The 22,323-nt window shown below is 39.0% G+C and overlaps 1 protein-coding gene across 1 annotated transcript; it reads left to right on the forward strand.

Moving 5' to 3' along the window:
- The first annotated feature begins 733 nt into the window (after window positions 1–733).
- On the forward strand, window positions 734–21,338 carry LOC146138052 (uncharacterized). The gene is made up of 19 exons (XM_083393268.1): window positions 734–1,439; window positions 1,982–2,088; window positions 2,303–2,379; window positions 2,689–2,832; window positions 8,450–8,509; window positions 11,914–11,982; window positions 12,053–12,194; window positions 12,371–14,821; window positions 15,003–15,710; window positions 15,926–16,047; window positions 16,144–16,200; window positions 16,275–16,483; window positions 16,854–17,097; window positions 17,251–17,397; window positions 17,466–17,621; window positions 17,969–18,180; window positions 18,255–18,945; window positions 19,160–19,333; window positions 19,557–21,338. Exons 1-19 carry the CDS (start codon window positions 907–909, stop codon window positions 20,265–20,267), a joined length of 7,014 nt encoding a protein of 2,337 aa, XP_083249394.1. The 5' UTR covers window positions 734–906; the 3' UTR covers window positions 20,268–21,338.
- Window positions 21,339–22,323: the final 985 nt, after the last annotated feature.

The raw sequence follows: 22,323 nt of genomic DNA on the forward strand, positions 1-22,323 counted from the left end.
AGTAGAGCAGAGTTGTAATCGATTGTACGTGGGAAAAAGTGTAAGTATCTAATACGGCTAGTTGCAAACAAAACATATGGTGGACTTGATTTTGCTGGCGATTAACGGCAAACCAGCAGTGAGTACTTCCACAGTACAGTACTTTAGATGTTTTCGTATTCACAGCCCAAATATGATAGCAGCGATGGCAGAAAGTCGCCAATGAGATCGTTAGCTAACAAAGCTCTTCTGAACTTTTAACGATAAACTAGTTTTTTGCTACTTGTACAGGTTAAACAGAAATAAAGGAAATGTTTTTTGGTGCTCGTTAGTACACATTTATACGCATTGTATCATATCTTCATTACATTTTAAGGTTAAATTTACGATCGACCTTTTAACGGAATGTTTGTTGTTGCATTATCGATCCGTATAAACCTTATTGGTTTGTAGATGCGCTCGTGACAAAATCAACAGGCATTTAGGAATCGCGAGAGTAATGTTTGAATATGGCAGTGGTTAAAAATTAACAAAAGGATCAAAATTGTCTGTTTGTTTTCTGTTTGGCGTCTATTATTGTGATTATGTGACTTAAATCACATCTTATTTCATATCTTTCTTCTATAATTATGGTTATTACACATGAACAGCTGGTATTTGTTGCTTTTTTTTATTCAAATGAAAGTAATCACAGCATAATTTTAGTTTCTGTGGAGGTAAGCTTTTTGGTAAAATGAACTTTATTTTTAGGTTGTCTAGGATTGTATTTTAATTGTTACACAATACTCTTCTGAATATGGCATTTGACTGACAATGGATTACTTTTTTGACCACAATAACTTGTGTAGCCCTTTGTCACTACTAAACTTTATCTGATTATAACCGAAAAAAACAAAGAAGTTAAGCCAAGCATCAAGGAATGGGCATATGATCGCTAACAATAATGTTTCAGTAATGAATGACGTCAGTCACAATGTCTCTCGAGAACTAACTTCAGCAATGCAAAGTGTCCCACATGTGCCCCCAGTTGGTTTCTCACCTTCAACACATGGTGATCCAAGTTCTGCAGCTGCACAATCAATATACCCACAGTCCTATGTGTCTCCATATGAGGGTGGTTCTGCATTAACTACGCCATACAATCGAGAAAGCATGTTTCCAAATCAATCTGGAAGTTCTGCACCACCATTGCCATTTGGTGGAATAAACGACATAGCACCCTCGCTTTTCGGCTCAGGGATGCTTGGGTCTCACCATTATCACCACCCTGCGACTCACCCCTTGCATATAACACCCCGTACTAATCCAGGCTTGTTGAATTATGGGCAGTCACCCATCCAACCACCATCACAGCACTTGTTTCCTTCTCCATCCTACCCAGGTTACCCCAATCCTCTTCATTTGCCACCAAGTCAACCAATGACAGATCGAAACCTTCTTTTTAACCCAATGATTTCAAGGTAATAAGAACAATTAAAAAACATGAAAATGATTTTTTTAAATATATTTTTGACAAAAAGTTTTAAAAATATTTTTCATTGTTGTCTATTGCTGTTTAAAGGATGCTCTCATATACATGCAATATAACTGGATTTTCAGTCGAATTTCAAAACCTCACAACTGACAATCTTATCAATTATTCAAAACCAACTGGACTAAAAGTATTCTATAAAATGTTAAATGTTACCTCCTATCTTTTTTCCAGACAAGTTGGTTTGATTGTTCTTTTAAAATAGTGCATTTAGCTTAAATCCCCTTTTGTAATTAATGAAACAATATTAGATTAAAAGTGCAAGATTTGAATGAAACAAATCTATTTACCTAGGCCCTCAGAGACTTTTTTAATCGAACACCTTGTTTGTATTGTGTGACCTGTCATTGTCCTAAATGGGTTCGAGAATATGCCAAATTTATATATTCGGGCAACATGGTATGCAGTTATGTCATTGTATTGGCAATCTTACTTATAACACAATTCCGAAATCACATATATATTTTTTAGATTTCCAAGTCTACATCACAGAGGCAGCTCTCCATTGTCTGCATATGGAATGGGTGCAGAAAACTCTTTACGACAACCATTTTCTTCTCTTTTGCATGGACCTAATGGTATTTATGCAATTTAATTTCAATGTGATTTTACTATTAAATTGTCAAACAAGTTCTCTTAAGTGCAATAGGTTTTGCCCCACATTGTATTACTTAGCAAAGTTATCTTATATACTACTTCTTAGTGTACAGTAAAAATATTATACACATGCTTTGGTTATATTAGTTAATTTATTGCACACTATAATTTATTTTTTAAACACAAATTTTGCAGACCGCAAGTGCTTACCATCTTCTCCATCAACAAACATTACCAACAATTCTGATTTGGATCCACGTGGTGATATGAATGTAAGATTATGCAAAAATATTATATAAATAAATATCTTGTAATACACTCCATATGGCATAGTGCTTGTACACAATACTTTTTTAAAGTGCATATATTAAAATAAATGTATTCTTCTTATGTCAGATTTTGATAAATATACAATGTTGTAGAAGAAGTGGCTGCTTTGTGAAAATTTAACAGCAGAAAGCTTATGAATATTTTATGTGTTTGTAACAAGGCAAAATGTTCATCTCGGGGCCTCTCACAATGTAAACTAAATTATTATCTCATTTTTTAATTTGAAATTCTTCATAATAAATTTCTGATAGAATTCTCGAAAGAAAAGAAAAGCATGTGGCCATTGTGGGCCATGTCAGAGGAAGGAGAACTGTGGGTCATGTATGAATTGTATCAATAGAGCCAAAGGAAAACAAATTTGCATTCACAGAAAATGTGAAATCTTGAAAAAAAAGGTAAGTAATGCAATATAACCACTTATAGCAAATATATACCTCTTTTCAACAACTTGTTTTTTCCTAAACCCGTATATTAATTTGCTTAAATAACTTTAAAAATAATCATCATAGTACACACAAGAAAGTTTAACATGTTAATTTTTGTTGTCATTATATCACATAAGTAATAGGCAATTAATAAATGTTATATTCAGTTTGTGATAAGTATTTCTGGGAAACCTTATTCTTTGTAATGTTGTGAACCTTTTATTATTTTCGAGTGTTTGCTTTTTCAATATAGTTTTGCCCTAATCCTAATTTATTTGCTCATTGTTCCTATCAACGTCGTGATTAACCCAACACCTGAGCTATATCATCTGACAATGCCCAGTCCGTTATACTTTGTTTGCCGAACCAATTTTGTGACAAAAGGACAATCCCGCTTGACTGTTGAGGTTTCTTTGTTTACCACAGGAAGTGAAATAATAACGGCTTAGGAGTTGCTTTAAACGGGGCAGTTATTAGGCCCTTTTGCCTCATTTCATTTTCACTGGTCGTTTTTGCTGACAGATATAAATCTTTCGGAATAAGTTGTTTTTTCTGTTCCATTCTTGAGGATAACAAAAAAAACGAACGCTGCCTTCGCCCGCGCAATAATATATTTCTCCTTTTTTGTTTTGTTAGTCCTCCTTTCAGCTTTTTATCTGTGGACAATATCTCCATGTGTAGCATCAAAGTCGATGAACGGTGAAACGTCGGGATTAAATTTTACCTAGCTCTAGCTTGTATAACATTCTGAACTTTATCAAAACGAGATGACATTTGTTTGGCATTAAAGCTTAAATCTGAATATTAAATCACTGTAGTAATTCGGGCTACGAAACTGCTTTGCTTAAAACATGCAAATGATGAACGACATTCAACTTTTTCTCTTTATTCGAGTTTGTGAACAAGTAAAATTATAAAGTGGGGTTAGATAGAGATTAATGGTATTTGATGTACCGGAAAATTTCTGGTTTTCCTCACACAGACATTGCTACACTGACTCAGTGTTGGTATTTCCTGTTATTACATTTCGCTTTTCCGCAAGCTCGGATAGCTTTATGGTTGATTAATGTTCAAAAGAGAAAGACCAAAACAATAGTGGATTTACGCTTACAGGCCATTTACTGAAACATACTGTATTGCACTGTAACAGAGTTCGATCAGATTATATTTCCTTGAAATCGTTCGTACATTGTAACAATCAAACTAAGAGTGTTGATGTACGTAAAGTGTAGCTAGCGCAAAAATGCACGTATATAAACATTTAAATTATTGTAAAGAAAGGATTAACTATTAACATTTCGAAACAAACGTTAAAGATAGTACTTCGTAATTGTAACACCGTTTATAAATGTAATCTTCGTCTAACATGACAATGGTGATTCTCTTACTTGGGTTTGTGGAAAGATGTTCTAATTAATGTTAATGACGATTTTATTGATTCGTCTAAAACTACCTGTTCTAGCCACGTGGTAAGGGTATAGTATAGCACTACGTTTAATAGCAGGGCACACTTTACTTCAGTTAGCCAAATAAACCATTTCTGTGTCACGCACACTAATACACTTGGAAGCAAAAGGGCGCATCTGTTGAAGTAGCCAATTCAAAACGAGTGCCCTGTTTGACCCCATTAGCTTTTATAGGGAAACACTGTTGTTTCACTCCACAGTTAGATCGGCCTCTTTTCTCACGGCCACTTAAAACATGTTGTTTTGTTTGCTTTGTCTCCTTTGCCAGTCTTTGCACTCGCTCACCCAACAATATTAAGTTTCACTAGATCTGCTGTACAAGTAACCTGTATGTAGCACTTCTAAACCAGCTTCTACGTTTGATGGCCCATTTACTCCACAAACATTTATAATACTGGCTTTTATACAGACCGTATGATGTAGCTACTATGATAACAGCGTAGTACGTTTTGCGTGTTTTCTTTACATTTGCCAAGTAAATAATGTCCATTACATGGAGAATTTAAGAACGGTTGATATCATTCAGTTTTAACAATGTTAACGACAATTCACACCTTTGCAACGTTTTTATTATTTGCTTGGTATAACCAAGAGGAAAGAAAAATTGATCATGTCAAGACTGATGTACGTGGTCTTACTCCTGCTTCAGTTTTTTTCAAATATCTAGCCATTATTTTAAACCGTAGCTAAAAGCTTTTTCTTCTTTTTATTTTGCATTTTTGTCTGAAACGTGTTCATAACGTGGGATTCCATCTGTGCCCGGTTGGAATATACGAGATCCAACAATTATGAGCAACATTAATTACTACTGTGCCAAGCGTAGTTATTAATCCGTGCAGGTCGACTTTTCATGTGGCCACTTTGAAGGCGGCGAGGTCAAGCTGGTGATCTGGTTTGGTTGCGGTCAACGCAACTTTGTGATTTTGACTCTAATTGCTCGTTGTACCACTCTGCCAATGACAATTAATGGCGACTGCTTTCCCTCTGCCACACGCGTCAAACAAATTGTTACCGTTTTTTAAGAATTATTTTCCAAGTGACTCGTGCCGAGACTGCTAAGATCGATTTTATTACATTCCCTCAGTTCGATTGACATGCGTCCGAACAATGTTATTACATTTTTCAAAATGTTATTACGGTCCAGCACCCTTAAAGATGTGTGTTGAATTCGTGTTCGTGCAATAACAGTTTCCACTTTATTAAAGTGGCATATTCAGCGACGGAATCTTTTTGTGGCGTCATAGCTGATGTGTGGGTGTTGTCATAAAGAGTAATTCCTTTTGAAAATAATACAGTGCAGTGATAAATGGTTATGGAATGCCCGCGTTTCTCTACTCGTGATACGTAGCAGTTGAAGAGAATATCTAGGAGGGAGCTGAGAGGAGCGGAGAAGAGCAAACACACACTCGCCAAGACCAATTGAAATTTGTGTCACCAAACAACAGGAAATTTATTTTGTGTAAATAGAGCCTTTTTCGATGGTTCTCCTCCAGCACTTTGACCAGCTCTTAGCTTGCTCTTCATGATTAATTTATCTCCACAATAAATGTGTGTGCGCTACGGAACGTGCACGTGTATGTGCGTGTATCACTTCTCCAGTGACAGAGTAATATTGTTTTGCGTAAGATTGTCGGGGGCGACCAACTTTCTTCATACACTAAAGCTGCCGGACGATAGTACTCGTTGCTGTAATCTTACCCAGGATATTTAAATCAAGTAATTAGATGTTAGAAAGAGCTAAGTAGTTATGAAATGAAAACATTTACAAAAAATGACTGATATATTGAAAGCTTGGGTCACTACCACCTGTTGAAATGTAGCGACGTTTAATTGTCCTAATCACATCCCCACCCACTCCAAAACGCATGTGGTGGTAAACCGCAATTACTTCTCTTATATGTTTGTTAGTTGTTTCGAAACATGATTTAATTTATCTATAAGTCATCCCATGCAACCGCTCTTAACTTTGTTTTACCGTTTTAGTTTGTTTTAGGAAACCGCTATCCTTGCATCGAAAATAATACAAAACCAGTATAATCTGTATGCGGTTTTATCTGTAGCCTATCATTCCGTCGTCCTTCATACCATATGATAAACGCTCTGCAATATACGATAGATTTCTTTATCACAGCTTGTTGGTTTCTTTAAACAAAATCGTCTTGTTTACTCTTTAAGAAACATCTTCTAAACTCACTCGTGTTCGTTAGACCAAACTAAGTTTATTATTTTCATTTATACTTGCGTAAAATTGATGCAGTGTGCTGTGTGTAAAAAGGTTGAAAGGTTGAATGTCGGTGTAATTTCGCTTAACATGAAGCTTAGGAGTTTAAATGTTACGTAATCGGTAACGTTATAAGTCGCATTATTATGCGATATATTTTTTAACAGATTTTAGAACTGGCCAATTTAAAGCTACCATCTCGGCCACGCTATTTATTTTCATTAGGTTAAAACCTGTCCCGAAAACAGCTTGGGATAAAACTTTTTTAAAAGTAGTAATGTGTTGATCGACCAGCAAAGCTTTGGTGCACAGATGTGACTCAGGCGGATTAGAAATACAATAGCAAGCAAGCGAAAATTCGCTATGTTTATTACATTGACGCGCATAAATTATTCAACTGGACATTTTGTATTTTACCAGCCGTTTTTAACCTTTATAAAAAGGTTGAAATGCAGACAGTAGTAAATGGTTCGACTTGCTAAGGATAAAAAGTGCTTTGAAATGGGTTAATGGCATCTTGAATGGGCTCTGTCGCTTTTTGTGAAACGGAACCCAACCTGTACAACATGTTGATCGCCTTTCTTTACCCAACCGACTATGGCGCGCACCTAAATCCATCCAATTGCTCACAAAACATGGCCAGGAAGTACAAACACGACACACCTAGGTATACACCGTGTTGTTACAATAGTTTTAATTATCGCCCGATTGCAAAGATTTTATTCTGATTTCGGCGCTCGATTCATCAAAATCTTAATCAACAACTAATTAATAGACCGAAAAACTATTTTAAGGCCAGCAAATGATTTTAGGCCTGAATACAAAAAAGTAGTTTTTTTGTTTTGTTTGTGGAAAAAAAGGACTTGTTCTATTGTAAACAATGAACGTTCTAGAAAAATATAAAACTGAACTAAAATTGCATAATCTCCCTAGAAAATTAGTCAGTCGGCTTGGTAGATTTTAAGGCAACCCCGATGCCTTTAATTACGTACAACAAGCGCAAACCAGTCTAGTCAAGCTTGGTTTTGATTGACAGTCGGGCGCAATAATGCTTGTTGTGCCCGCGGCAGTATTATTTATGTTAATCCGCATTATGTCAAAGAGTCAGTTAAGTGTTAAAAGTTTGTGTTTGTCCATAAATACGAAAAAAATATGTATAGATGTATTTTTGCTAGGAGTTTCGTCAATTATTTTCCGTAAATCGTTATAACAAAGACTGACCAGTGTAGGCGTTGGGAAAAAAATAAAAAATAAAAAAAGGTTTCTTTGCTTAAGTTTAAACAAGTTTTTGCTGATGTATTGTACATGCCTTTATCACATATGTTTTTGTTATCAATATTTCATTTTCTGTAATATCATGACAGTTAATAAAACTCACGTGCCAATTGGTTATTTTCCTAAATTAAACAGCCTTCAAAAGTCTAAAATGACGAAGGATCGGTATTAAATTTTTGGTTACAACAAACAAGAAAAACAAGATTATGGCATTAATATTTTTATTGAAGTTACTAAAAAAAAAACGTGTATTGTATTCCAAGATAATGTTTTTCTGTAATACAGAATTAACTCTGTGGTTAACTCCGAAAAGGAAAACAGTAGTTTTATGGTTTACCCTTCACCAAATGGTTGGCCATCGGTCCTGAGCCTCTGTAAACAATGTTGTATGTGGTTGGTCATGAAAGTTTTAGAGTATTGTTATTCATTGGAAGATCTTAAACACTTTATAGAAAAAAACCTTGCAGTCTGCTTTTTCATTTTGCTAATTCACACAGAATAGTTACCCTATTGAAAGCATTTCATTCCAGCACATCTAATACAAAGCGAAAGTTAATAACCAACACAAAGTTTTCTCTTTTACTTTTAAATTCTAAGTATGTATAACCATTAAATATTTTTTTAGCCTGGATCAAGCTCCTACATCCCGACTCCAGAATCAATGCCTAAGCAAGAAAAACGAAAGGTAAATGAAGTATTTCAACTATTTTTTGCAAACCAATAAATATTTACTTGCAATTCGCGCCTAAAAATTTTTATTTTTTACAACTATATAGTTTAATTTATTTGTATTAAAATAGCTAGGCGCGACAAATTTAATTTATAGAACTTGCGCAATCATAATTTTTAGGGATGTCGTGCTTATCAAGATAGTTTAAAAATATGATCGTTTTTTAAATACGTTTTTTTGGTATAAAACAGAAAACGTAATGAAACAAAAAGAAAGACATCTCTTTTTCGGCCTAATCGTAATTATTCGTTCACAAACTTTGGGTCGATCATAATTCATAATTGCCAGCAGCAACAGAACAAGACAAAAGCGTTATCTGGACATCTTCGGCTTGAAGCCTCTGTCTCTCACGCTCTGTTTACCACTTGCCTCTAATTTCGGAGATCAGCAACCAAACATGTACACACATCTGGTTGTAGGTGCAAACAATTTAACTCGACAGAGCCCGGAATGCCAGGCACCAGTTTGTGTTCGGATTACAATGTTCATGTCTAAGAAGAATCTTGCTGTCAATTAGGCAAATACCAGCGTTAAACAAATCCTCACATTTCTTAATGAGAACCATTTAGCTGCAGTTTGGTTGCCACCGCAGATTTTTGTTAGATAGTTTGCGTAGTTTTGTCTAATATCGGTTTAAATCTCAACAAACTCAGAAGTAACGAATTTACTGGCGTATAATATCAAAGTAAGTCCTTTTATTACAAGCAAAATGTGATATTTTTAGCAAAAAAGAGAGTGTTATAAAGAAGGTTACCTCTAACAGTGTGACCGTGCGAAAAACGAAACTGATAATACGTTCGACGTTCGTTATGTGGCACTATTGCAGCAAAATCTCCATTTTAACGTTTTTTTTTGTTAATCCTGTTTGAATATTTTAGTGGAATAAAAACTATATAAAGAAAACGAACCATTCTACGATGTTAAAAAGTGCGATTTACGAGACAAGTACCAGAGGGATTTTTGCATACTAATCAAATATAGTATAAACATTAAAACTGCTCTTTTTCAGTATATGGTGATCAACTGCTCTTCTGACAATAGCTATTTTTAATTAAAACGTAAATTTGCTCGTTAATTTCCAGTGGCTATTTTGGATTGTAAAATTACCCAGTGCTTATGCCATAGTGGATTACGATAAATATTATTGTTGCCAGCAGCTTTGCTAGAGTACAACATTTTTCCACAAAAAATCATAAAAACCACGAGGAGTAAATAACTTTTAAGTAAACCATATGCTTAAATTACATACCCTGTAAAAAGCTGTTGTTTATCGGCGAATAATTTTAAAATACAACATTTCTCGGATAAGCTCTTGACTGCTCTATAGTGGCTGGTAAATAATAATCTGTCGGCCACTTGAAGCAACAGTAAGCTAGCCAAGATTGGCATTTCTTAACGTGCGTTATATGATTATGGCTCGTTAAAATGTCATTTTATTACGTTATACTATGCTACATCGAGTTACTGGTAAAAATACATTTATGAAGATTTTTTTCGCCGCTTGTATATTCAGTTACCATACACGTTATATACTCTTTGATGTTCATTTTATTTCATGTTAAACTAAGTTATCACTAGCAATTTTCTTTCAATGGAATCAATTAAAAACCTATTATCGTGAGTTACCGGCCGAATATTTTTAAATGTAATTTGTCTAGCATGTTTCAAACTTGTTCAAACAAGATCGTGACGCAACACGAACACTGCCTTTTGTTGTCGCTGCTCCAGTTTGTCGCCTGTTTAAACGCACCCTTCATTCCCACAAGTCGTTATTACCTTGCGACGAGGCGAAAGAAAGAGAAAGAGGTAAACCGTACCTTGCTACTACGGCCCGGTATAGTGCGCGTACGTGCGGAACGAACGGTTGCCCGCTTTCTTCTCTTTACTCTCTTTCTTCGGTCGTTTGACCTCTTGTTTCCTGACGCTTTTGCCTTTGCGTATATCGACCCGGCTTCGTTGTCAGGCAGATGTGGTTTAAGCATATGCGGTTTCTTACCCACAGCGCCGCTGTATAGCGTGTTGAGAAGGCAGATGCTTATGTGTGTAGACCGAAACTCTTTGCAAGCTGATTTAGTCCTGCTGAAATTGTGTACGGTCGACTGGTCGTAACATGCCTAGCAAAATATAAGAATAGCTCGAGGCAGGTTAGAGATTGGGTTCACAGTAACTACTGTACTGTCCTGTCAAACGGCACATTCTTATTTTCAGATGTTGTTTTTTCTGCCTATCAAAGCACAAAAAATATTTTTTCGACTTTAGTGTAATTAGAGATCTGTATTTGGATCTGGCAAAGATATACCGAAACGCAGTAATGGTTAATCGATCGACTAAATAAATACCGTTTGGTAGTGAGCTGTACCAGAGTAACGCCTTGTGAACGATAAAAGCACTCGCTAGCGCGCGTTTTGTTGCGCATATTGCATGTGCCTGCCAGAAGGATATCCTGCATTCTGCCTGTTCGTTGCATCCAGTCAACAACAGGCGCCTGGGTCGCGAATTAGCTGCTGTGTGAATTGAGTGTTCGTTTAAACTTTAGTCTATAGCAGTGGTTGTGATCGAAGTAACGTATAGTTCACTCTAACTGAGAATATTACTTGTTCTTTGTATAACTGACTTTTAATTGTCTGCAGTATTTTGTACAACTCAGTGTTTGAGTTTGTTTATATTATATGGTATGTTGTGTTTTTGCTATCAGGAATGGTTTCCGTAAGAGTTCTCAAACACGGGATGTGTTATTAAACCGTAGCCAAATGATATCAAGTGAATATTACTGATTTACACTGTTCATATTTTCTAAGAAAGTTTAAATTAAAATATCGCATTTATCTATTCTGCCAAATGTTAAACGACCTTTTGCGCATCGTGTATCACGTTTGCTCTTGAAATAATTATAATGTTGAAAAAATAAGTGTTTAGTTGACTTTAAAGACTAGGTATTTATAGAAATGTTTTAAGTTAGGTTATATGGATGTTTTAGGTTTAGGAGGCGATCAAACGTTTGGTTACATACTTTGTTTTTGTGCCTCGCCACGAGCCAATTTGTTGCAGTCACGTGACAGTCATCACACGAAACTGCTGAGCTTGGACTGGCGACAGTTGTGTTTTTTTATTTATTAGTTCGGCTACGCTTCACTGTATTGTACAAGCATTTTACGTCGGTTTTGTTGAGGTCATTTCGAAGCGTTTTGTGAAACTTACAATTTTGCCCTATTTTTTCGCGAAATCGGATTAGCATTTAACAGGCCATTCAGCAGACGGGCTTAAATTGTGTATTTAAATCAACCTTATATAGAACTAAAACACTTATTTTGCCTTCTTTCGATTGTGACGAGTTTTTAAAAACGCATATTTTTGTTCAGGATATAGATGATTTTGTGCCTAATGAACCGAAACGAACTAAAACCGAAGAACCTTCTGATCTACCTCAAGTAAGTGGATTAAACTTGTACCCACGTTTTATGTGGCATCCATATTAATATCATCACGTTTTTCATCTAGGGACTCGTCCACCCAACCTTGCACCCTAACTTTGCTGAGTTCGGCGATTTAAGCCACGGTCCGTCGCTCACGCACCAAACAAATCAGCAACAAGTGATTGAAAGCCAACACGAAAGTGTCAACCCTCCACATACGCAGACCGGTAAACATTCGTTGACATACTAACTGTTTGTTGTAAAAGTTCGTATGTTTAAAGGTATAAAACTTCAACGGTAATCACCAGTTTCTGAATGCTCTACTTGAGAGTTGGCGTTACTGTTGTTTATGTTGTAACTTATAAATGTCCTGACGAATACTTAAAATGTGCATTATCGACAGGAAATCCTTCGTTTTATCAAGGAGAGCAATCATTTCACACCGGGGGATTTCCAGCATCAGAACAAGCGTCAAGAACGGAAACAAACGTGCAAAGTAATCCCGGCGTTGAAGATTCCGACTTTATCAATCAAGCGTTGCAGGAGATCGAGAGCAACATCAGCGCAAACCAGACTCCACAAGCTGCGACTGGTGCAGGGCCCAGCTCTAACAACTCACTAAATGACACTACCAACTCCGGTGGCATCGGAACCTCCATACAAGGGCAAGGTACGCCCTGCTCGCAACTTCAACAGCAACTACAGAGCCCACAACAGCAACAACAACGGCGGGTTTCTCAGCATGAGAACGAATTCAATTGGAACCCCAGCATTCACGACAAGACCACTCCTCTAGCCACTGACCATTCGCAATTACCTGGCCGACCACCTCCGCCTACTGGTCCAGGTCCCGGATCAGGAACACATGAGAGTGATAAGTTGTTGAATAATTTGCGCAAATTCAATTCCCCAAACTCCTTTCATGGCCAGAGTAGTCCTGTAAAAGACCCTTCTGAAGCTGTAACAGCTCAGTACGCAAACACCGTGCTGACCAGGACGCAACAGAAAAGTTATGTTGCTGACCAAAGTATGCTCAGTGCAACTCCAAGTGACGGTTTAGAATCTACACTACCGCCATCGTTTGACAATCTCGACAACAGGCAATTTCCGTCTAATCCTGCATCGAGCAATATCCCACTACAGCAACCTTCCGGCGATTCGAACCGGTCTACCATGTTCCAGCCCGAAACTCCGCAGTATCACAGTCAGCAAGTCGGTCATGTAAGACCAGACCAGGACCAAAGAATGCTTAGCGGTTCGTACAATCCAGTCGGTTATCCGCAGCCTAACAACCAATCGTACCAATCGCACGTCAATCCTGGCGCCCCTAGACCTTTCTCAAGGCCTCCTTTTTCAGGCAGCGTTGATTACAATAACGACAATCGATTTCCTTCTTTCCCGTCCAATGTACCGCAAAACAACTTTGACACCAAGCTTGGTGGTCCCAATACCGAGTCGCACCCGCGATTTCAGTATCCACAGCAGCCAGCAAATAAACCATTTCAGCACCAGACACCACCTCAATATGACTCAAATTTTAACCAACGCTCTGGTATGCAACTTTCCGAGCAAAGATTTCCCGCACCTCGACCCAACGTTATTGGTGAGCCGTCAATAGATTCACCGATCCAAAACGGTAGCAGTTGGAACTTCAAAATGCCTTCGTCACAGTTACAAGGGCAAACTCAACACTCTCCCCACACGTCACCCCATGACGTAAATCACAAAGAAGGGTTAGTTCGTCCAAGCTTACATCCAGCTCAACCTTCGTATCCCAACTTACATCGACGAGCGAGCAGAAACCCTTCAGCTGAGTGTTTTCCAGCAACTCGACACTTGCCCGAACAACCGTTAAGCAACGGGAGTTCAAACCGCAGTCCTATGGTGCAGAACTCACCTGCTGGACCCGTCGTAACGCACAGTCCATTCGCCAGTTCGGCGGCCAGCAGTCTTAGGAGTCCCGTGTCCACCCTAATGACAGGCTCTCCTGTTTCACAATACCAGGGTGCCACATCAAGTCCGTCTGTAGTCACTATGCCGCATTTATCGACTTCACCAAATGTAACCAATCACCACCAAGGTGAGGCCCCATCGATGTCTGCTAATCCACAAACATACAGACCGTGGCACGAACCCCAAGGCACCGCTCACCGTACACTTCCTCGTGACATGCATTCCGGTCACTACAGGAGTGAGGGTGCTAAACCGGAATCAATGTCATCTGCTTCTAATCATTTTTTAGCCCAACCTGGCAGCAGTCTTAATATGCCACCTCATCAACGCGACGCCCTGTCTTTTTGTGCGAACGTTGACCGACATCGTCCTTCAGTTGAAGGTGCTTACGTTGGCAACGGTTCGTTTGCTGCTGCCAGGTTATCTGTCCCAGACAATCAAGAGGGAACGGACAAGATAGGGCCCAACCAACGCAGTTCTCAGGGTTACACGAGCTCGGACAAGGCGTTCGCCAACACTATGAATTCAATACTTTACGGCAAATCGTCCAAAGAACCACATGGCTACAAGGCTGAAGCGACAGGGCAAAATAAAGCTTTGCCTGCTTCGTCACCTACTGACGCCCACTCCACCATATCACCTGGGGAGAGCGGGTACGATTCTGCCGAACTCTCGTCGGTGGTAAGCGATAATGCGTTACACCATAACGTGTTAAACGTGCCACCAAGAGGCAACGAATCACTCTCCATCGAAGGTGTGCTTTTGGAAAATGTCATTACCAGCGACCTTTCAAAAAACGCCTATGCGGCCTCGGTGGGATCGGAAAATCAGCAGGTGCGAGAGTCTAGCTCTGATGTCATGTCGAAGGCGTGGATATCTCAGGAATCCTCGACTGAGACAGGTAAGGTTAGTGGCGATGAATATTTATAAATGTCAAACTCGTTTATTAACTTTATCTAAATAAAAAAGGATTTTTTAGAAAGTATTTACGATTAGCTAAAACGTATATTAATCGTTTTCTGGTATGTTTCTTTGGTTTACCTTTGAGTTCTATACAATTAAATTGAAATATTTTTTTCAAGGCCATGTGAGCTGCACTCGAAACCTGCTGCCTGCCGAGGCCGCTTCAACTGTGGGCCATAAACCCACAGTAGCGTCCCCACAAATACAGCCTGTGTCCACTACAAGTGTCGAAATTGACAATAAACTACCTCACCATTGCAAACCTGCAAGAAAGAACGCTAGTCTTCCTTTCGTATCGTCATCCATTTGTCAGTCTGTTAAAGGACGAAGCGTTTCTTTGGATTGCGAAGGGGAACCCCCAAAACAGATTGTCTCTCTTCGACGTTATAGCTACCAAGGCCCGAGTAATGCGACGCATTCCAATCGTGTTTATCCTGAACGTTTGCAGACTTTTTTTCAAACGAACAAACCGACCGTAAGCGTTCCTTTTTATTCAAGAACCACCCCTACAACTTCGTTGTATTCCCCTAACTTTTGCACTCCACCTGAACGCTTTCCAACGTTTAGGGAATACCCCCTTGACACCCCTCCACAAACTCCTGTCGGGTCACTTCAACGAAATCAAAGTACGGAAAGCACACATTGCCAATTGCAACAACATTATGCACTCCCCACCCCTCCACACAGCGCTGATGAGCGTAAAATAACTTACAATCCGCAGCGAGGGCTAACATCTGATGAACTGCGTGGCTATGTAGAGACTAGTAAAGGTCCCAACAACACATTGGTTAAAAAGTCCGTATTTCCAGGATGCTCTTGCCTGCAAGGTACGCAAAAATATGAACGTTTAACAGCAAAAACTTGAGTGAAATATACCGACTACCAAAATTAATATGAACAAACTGTTAATAGCAAAAACTTGAGTAAAATATACCGAATACAAAAGATAATATGAACAAACTGTTAATAGCAAAAACTTGAGTAAAATATACCGAATACCAAAATTTGTATGATTTTTTTTTATATTATATATGTTTTTAAGATACTTTTGAGGACGATGCCCCTTATTATACCCACTTGGGGGCAGCTGCTGATTTTGTCGGGCTTCGAAAGTTGTTTGAACAAAGATGCGGGGTAACTGGAAAAGAACTGCGAATAGAAAAGGTGAAAAAATCTCAATATTGTTGTTCAAATGGAAACCAGTATTGCTTTTAGGTAACGCGAGGAATGTTTTTTTTTTAACTGATATTTTTTCTTTAGGTTCAGTATACCGGTAGAGAAGGAAAGACCTCGCACGGCTGTCCCATCGCCAAATGGGTAAGTTGTCAAACTTTCTCAAGTGTTTTAACATTGGTAAAAATCAAATAAGTTATTATTTTTGGCATGCTCAGGTGCTGAGGAGATCAGGAGCCCATGAGAAGGTTATGGTGGTTGGCAGGAAGCGACCTGGTCACATGTGCCCTACCGCCGTTGTTGCCGTAGTGATTATGCTTTGGGATGGCCTCGAGAGGCCAATGGCCGACTTTGTGTACAGCAAGTTTGTTGACAACGTTCCCACGAACGGCGAGGCCACTGAGCGACGCTGTGGAACCAATGAAGAGTAAGTTTACTGTTAATTGGCTAGGTTGCCACTGAAACATAAAATTACATTAAATTTTATTTAAAGGTCGACTTAATATTATTTATAGCCTAAGCTTGAAGACTTCGAGAGTTTTTTATGACCTAACAATTCAAAAAAATTATTAAACAAAGTTATTTTCTATTTTTTCACATTCCCGAAGGTCAGCTAGTGATATCTGTAGATGTCATGACATAAAGTTTGTAAAAAAATGACTTTGGTAAAAGGCACCCTACTTATCACTAAATTATGTTTAAAAGAAACTTACAATAAGGTTTGCCAAACTAATGTTGTTTGGGCATTTTTAGCCATATTTTAGTGCCAAAAATGCTGACATCCGTCTTCTTTGCAGGCGCACTTGTGCATGCCAAGGGTTCGATGACGTCACTGGTGGCGCGTCTTTCTCATTCGGATGCTCGTGGTCGATGTTTTACAACGGATGCAAATATGCAAGATCTGTCAACCCCAACAAGTTTAAGCTCAACGGGACAAAAAATGGCGAAGCCGAAAAGCTGGTGGAAAACATTTGCGAGCGTTTATCGTCCGACATGGGCTCTCTATACAAGATGGCGGCACCAGACGCGCATAAGAACCAGGTAATCCTTGTCTTTACAATAGGTTCATAAGAGTTTAAATAGTTTGATTTAAAGTTTTATTATAACGTAACCAATTTTTGTGCAAAATATTCTTAAGACAATTAAACCATGGAATTCTTAGTCAATACTCAATACTCACTATCACTTTTACAGACTGAACACGAAGAGAAAGGAAGCGAATGTAGACTGGGACACAAACCCACAGAAGAAGGTCGGCCTTTTAGTGGTGTCACACTTTGCATGGACTTTTGCGCTCATGCTCACAAGGATCAAAATAATATGGACAATGGGTCTACTATTGTAAGTGTAGTGGCAAAAGTGTACAATTTGATCGTTCTTTAGTGAATATATGATTTTTTTTTGATTAGGTCTTGACATTAACCAAACCCGAGCTTAGAGATTTGAGCACCAAGAAGCGACCAGACGAACAGTTGCACGTTCTCCCCTTATACAAGTTAGATCTTTCCAACGAAGACGGAACTTATGAAGGGGTCATCGACAAAATCAACAGCGGGGCGACCGAGGTAAACACAGACACAAAACTTCAATAGCGCGTTGGTTTACACTGAATGATTATTGGCTATACTTATAATAGGCCTTTCCATCTTTATCAAGTAAAAAAACAAATATATTAAGGTGGTATTTAATAGTGTTTATTTTTTCTATTTTACGTTATCGCTGATAACTACTAAAACACGGCACGTTCACTATGGCCGTCAAAATCAATAAGTCCGTCCTAATCATTGGTTTATCAGGCGCATCGAAACTTGACAATGTTACCTTGCTTAACAGTAACGCTAAATACTCGTCGTTAGGCGTCTTTGCCCAAAACGATATTTTGAATTGTAAAACTGAGACAAAATATGCGTAGATTTTGACAAGTTTTCCCCGCCGCGTTCGACTTCGCGCCAAACCTGCAGGAACTGCAAAGCAGCGCAAAGACAAGAAACGAAAGGGAGAAATGTACATCAGTCCCGCCAAGAAAAAGAGAGGTAGAACGCCCAAAAGATCACATTCAATGGAGGACCTTACGTCGATTCCACCAACCGCTCATCAACAAACTTATCAGGAGAAACAAAATACGTAAGTGTACCTAAAAAAATCTATTGAAACTTTGCCTTCACAAGAAACCTTATTAGATGTATTTGTCTAAGCAGGTATGGCGATCGACCTCAACAAATGTTCCAACAATACAACCCTCATACGCCCATCCATACAGCACCCCCACTTGATGTCATATGTTCTCCCCCGCCCCGGTGGCCGTATCGGCGTCACCCTTCCTCTTCACCGTCGATCGCTGACAGCAACCTTCCCTCAATCGGCAGCATCTTCAGTCCTGGAGGAAGCAATGTGTACAGTCTAAGAAGTCCTTTAACCCCATGTGGCGCCACCCCACCTCTTACCCCAAGACCCGCCACACCTTCTTCTATGCTTCCAGCGTTCCAGTTTGGGCGGCGGTTATCAACTACCTCTTCGACTTCTGACGAGCATGTTCGCTTGCCTACAGTGGCACAAATTGTACCCGCTCTTCCGCGACCTCACCCAAACATACCCCCTACCCACAACACGGACACACCCCTGTCTTGCCCTTCCGTTCAACAGATCAAATGGGAACCCAAAGCTGAATATCCTTTCCCGATTCCGCAACACGATCACAAGATAAATCTGAAAACTTACGCATCAAACCAACTGCATCACAATCAGCAAACCTGTTTTAACACTGAAGCGGCTCAGAAGCCACCCGTCGAAAGTCAACCAAAGGCTCGTGAATACTACAGCTCGGATGCGAAGGAAAGCTTCGATGATTCCGAAGTTGGCGGAGTAGCAATTGCCCCTACCCATGGCTCGGTATACAACAGTTCCTTTTTGTCAACTTATTTATTTTATTTAAAAGAGTCGGCATACATTGCTATCTTGTTTATCTTCAACCAGCGATGTATTGAATCCAGCTTTTCGTACTATTATTAAGACATTTCGTAGCCGTTTAAAGTATTAACTTACCATTGAAATTTAAAAGAAAACGCTTTAAAAAACACAAGTAAAGCCAAGGATATAAATTTAGGTTTTGATTGAATGCGCCAAGAGAGAGTTGCATGCCACGACCCCGCTCCTCGCTCCCAACCGCTTTCAGCCCTCCCGTATTTCGATGGTATTTTATCAGCACAAGAACATGAACTATCGCAATCACGGAGCCTCGGAATACGAAGAAAAAGAGATCCTAAGAAACCAAAAAAAGGTAAAACGACACACTCGAGTATGTTACACACTGCTGTGCACTATCCCATCGAAATTCATTAAATTATTTTACCACTCTAGTTAGTTCGTTGAGTGGAGTTACTTACAGTTTTACCTATTCCGCTACTAATATAGATAGTGTAGTTTTTTCACTTTGGAACATTTCATTTTATATGAGTTTATGATGTTATTCATAAATTAAAAATCCGTTAACTGCATTACAGGCGAAAGCGGCAGAGGAAAAACGTTTGGAAGAAGTTCGGCAACAGCAACAAGCACAAAACGAAAAAAAACAAGAGCAATTTCGACTGGACGCACGTCTGCCACAGCAAGCAAGTTTTGCTTTTCCGCATCAACCACATTTAGCACAAATGCAACAACAATTCACAACACCCAATCAAACCCAAAGGACGGCACCATGGAATAGGCATCATTATCCTGACCTTAGCAGCCAGCCAAACCCACCAATTCTACGAGAGGCCTACTTGAACCCGAGGCTTCCGCATACGATGTATCGTCAGCAGCAAGCGGGCAATCAAAGCGGCACTAGCGACGGTTTTTTAATTACGCCACCAATCAGACAACCCATCACTGTGCAAGGTCCGAACCCTAATTGTCAGCCTAACAGTGACATCCTGCGACAACCACCGGAAAATCAACGGCGTGTGACTCAATACCCGCAACAATTAATCCCCGCTTACCAACCAAGTCCAATACAGTACTCACCTTTCTACGCGCCAGGTTCGTACCCACAACTTTCTGGGAGCATGCATTCCACATCACACCCACACGGAGTTTTGGGGAATTACCCAGTAACCCCGTACCCGCCTTTCACGGATAACACCTCCCCAGCTCAAAAAAGTGCTGCGCAATCGGGTTCGGGGCAGTCTTACCCGCAGCAGCAATGGAACAATGTTTCTTCACTATCCAGATAACAATCAACGACCATGTTTTTGTTTTAACAACAACTTGATATGTTACACAAAACGTAAGATCGTTTTAATAGAGCTATCTTTATGCGAGAAAACGCGGTACCTATGTTCATATCATACACTTGGTGGGCAGCAACGATTTCTATTTAAATTGGAAAACACTTCATATATATTTTGGTCATTGCAAAAATGTCGATGCGACAATTTGCATTTTGGTTGATCGTTGCAGTGCAATACGTCAAGCACAAATGATGCTTTAAGCAAATCACGGCCGATTAAACGAGTCGAAATCATGGATGTTTTGCACATTGGTCGAATCTGTCACCAAGTGACTTCCGATGCAATTACAACTTGCTCCTCGCGTCTGCTTTCACCTCAACCGGAAATGCGTTTATCTGTGGTAAAAATGGCCTATTATTTTGCGAATTCTTATTTATTGATTTTTTTTCAACCCTGCGTACTGTCGTCTGCACAGCGACCCTTCGTTTCGTTTGAATGAATTTGCACTGCGCGCATTTACTCATCTTCGCGCACCATTAATATGTACATGTAATTATCCGATGGTGAGTTTATTATTTTTTCGTTTCTTTCCATTTTCGTCGAATATGCGCGTTTATTTCCCAACTATTTATTTTGACCTTTTTTAGTCCGGGAGGTCTGTCGTTTCACTAATCGTAGGTGGCATCTGTTACCAAAAGCTGTCGCATTTGTTGGTTATTAATCAATGTGACGCTACTAAAATTCGCAAAATACTTTTCCGGAAATCATTAACTTGTTGCAATAATTGTGTTTAAACAAGGATGGCGATGCGTCTTGGTACATTTTTCTCAATGGCGTCTATTTATATTTTATAGTTTGCCAACTATCATGATTTCCTAGCGCTAAGTCTGTTCTACCAAAAATAGAATGTGTATTTTTAAATCGACATTTAGGTATTGGCGTTAACATATTTCTTTCTACGCTTCGTTTTATATTTGTGATCATTCCCTGGATGTGTACGTGCTATATTTCGCCAGTCACCAAATGTCGAGGCACAACTTACTTTTTGTGTCAAGTGATGATTATCAAGGACATTTAAACACACGTCTATTGGTCTCTGTACTTTTAATAGGATGTAAGAGAAATCACGATTAACCGAGCAAATTTATATATCCTCCTATACCTATTTGACCGCCCATAATTTTTGATGTAACTCGGTTCTTTTTATATTTTAACGGAACAAAGTATGATTGACACATCAAACAGGTTAACGCTTTATTTATCTGTACTAGCACAATATTTTAGCTAAAGGCGGAATTATTTCTTAAATCTGAAATAGCGCAACATCTTCATATGTGCGAAAAAGTTTTAAACCCTTCTTAAAATAATACATATTTTTTGCATTAAAAACTACGATGCAATCAAACCGAAACACAGCGGAATTCGGAATAAGGCCAAAACCATCAATCAAAACCTTAAGCCATTACAATAAGATATAGTGCCCGTAAAAATAAGACCGAATCTTGTTGAAGAAATACCAAAACCCTTTGCAAAAAAGCCCAACGCTGTCGGAATGCGGCCAAAATGCAAAAGAATAAGACCTGAAGCCGATGGATTAAGACCGAAGCTATCGGAAGAATAACGAAGCACTTGGGAAATTAAACTGATACCTGTCGGAATAAATCGCAAACACGTCTGAATTTGATCTAAGTCGCCTACAAACTGTGAGAAAGGGTATGGGACAACTGAAGGTCACCGGTCTGACGTATCGACATTTTTGCACCGGACTGTTTGCCTTAATTGGGATGTTTAGACGACTTTGGGCTTTCATCTGACGCGAGCTCTACAACAAATATTTCGGCTATGTTGAGTCAGAACGATTTCGTACGCATGTTAGATGGGCCTATCTAAATTGTGCAAAGAAGTTCGACACCAGGTCACGCCTCCTGGACAACACGCCAAGATGATAATATAACGATCAAGCAATGTGAAATGTTTTGTGTGTCAAATTGAGCATGTCGGCTAAGTTTAGCCAATTTAAACCAAATATACCCAAACATTTTCGCACCTTGTGTCATTA

Source organism: Ascidiella aspersa, chromosome 7, assembly GCF_963924565.1.
Source record: "Ascidiella aspersa chromosome 7, kaAscAspe10.2, whole genome shotgun sequence".
Taxonomy (NCBI): domain Eukaryota; kingdom Metazoa; phylum Chordata; class Ascidiacea; order Phlebobranchia; family Ascidiidae; genus Ascidiella; species Ascidiella aspersa.

Bases quoted from the DNA above. Each gene is read 5' to 3' on its own strand.
- LOC146138052 (XM_083393268.1), top strand. From the start codon at position 907: ATGATCGCTAACAATAATGTTTCAGTAATGAATGACGTCAGTCACAAT. The intron at 11,983-12,052 runs GTAAGTGGATTA...TTTTTCATCTAG, and splicing joins AACCTTCTGATCTACCTCAA to GGACTCGTCCACCCAACCTT. The intron at 17,622-17,968 runs GTAAACACAGAC...AAATATGCGTAG, and splicing joins TCAACAGCGGGGCGACCGAG to ATTTTGACAAGTTTTCCCCG.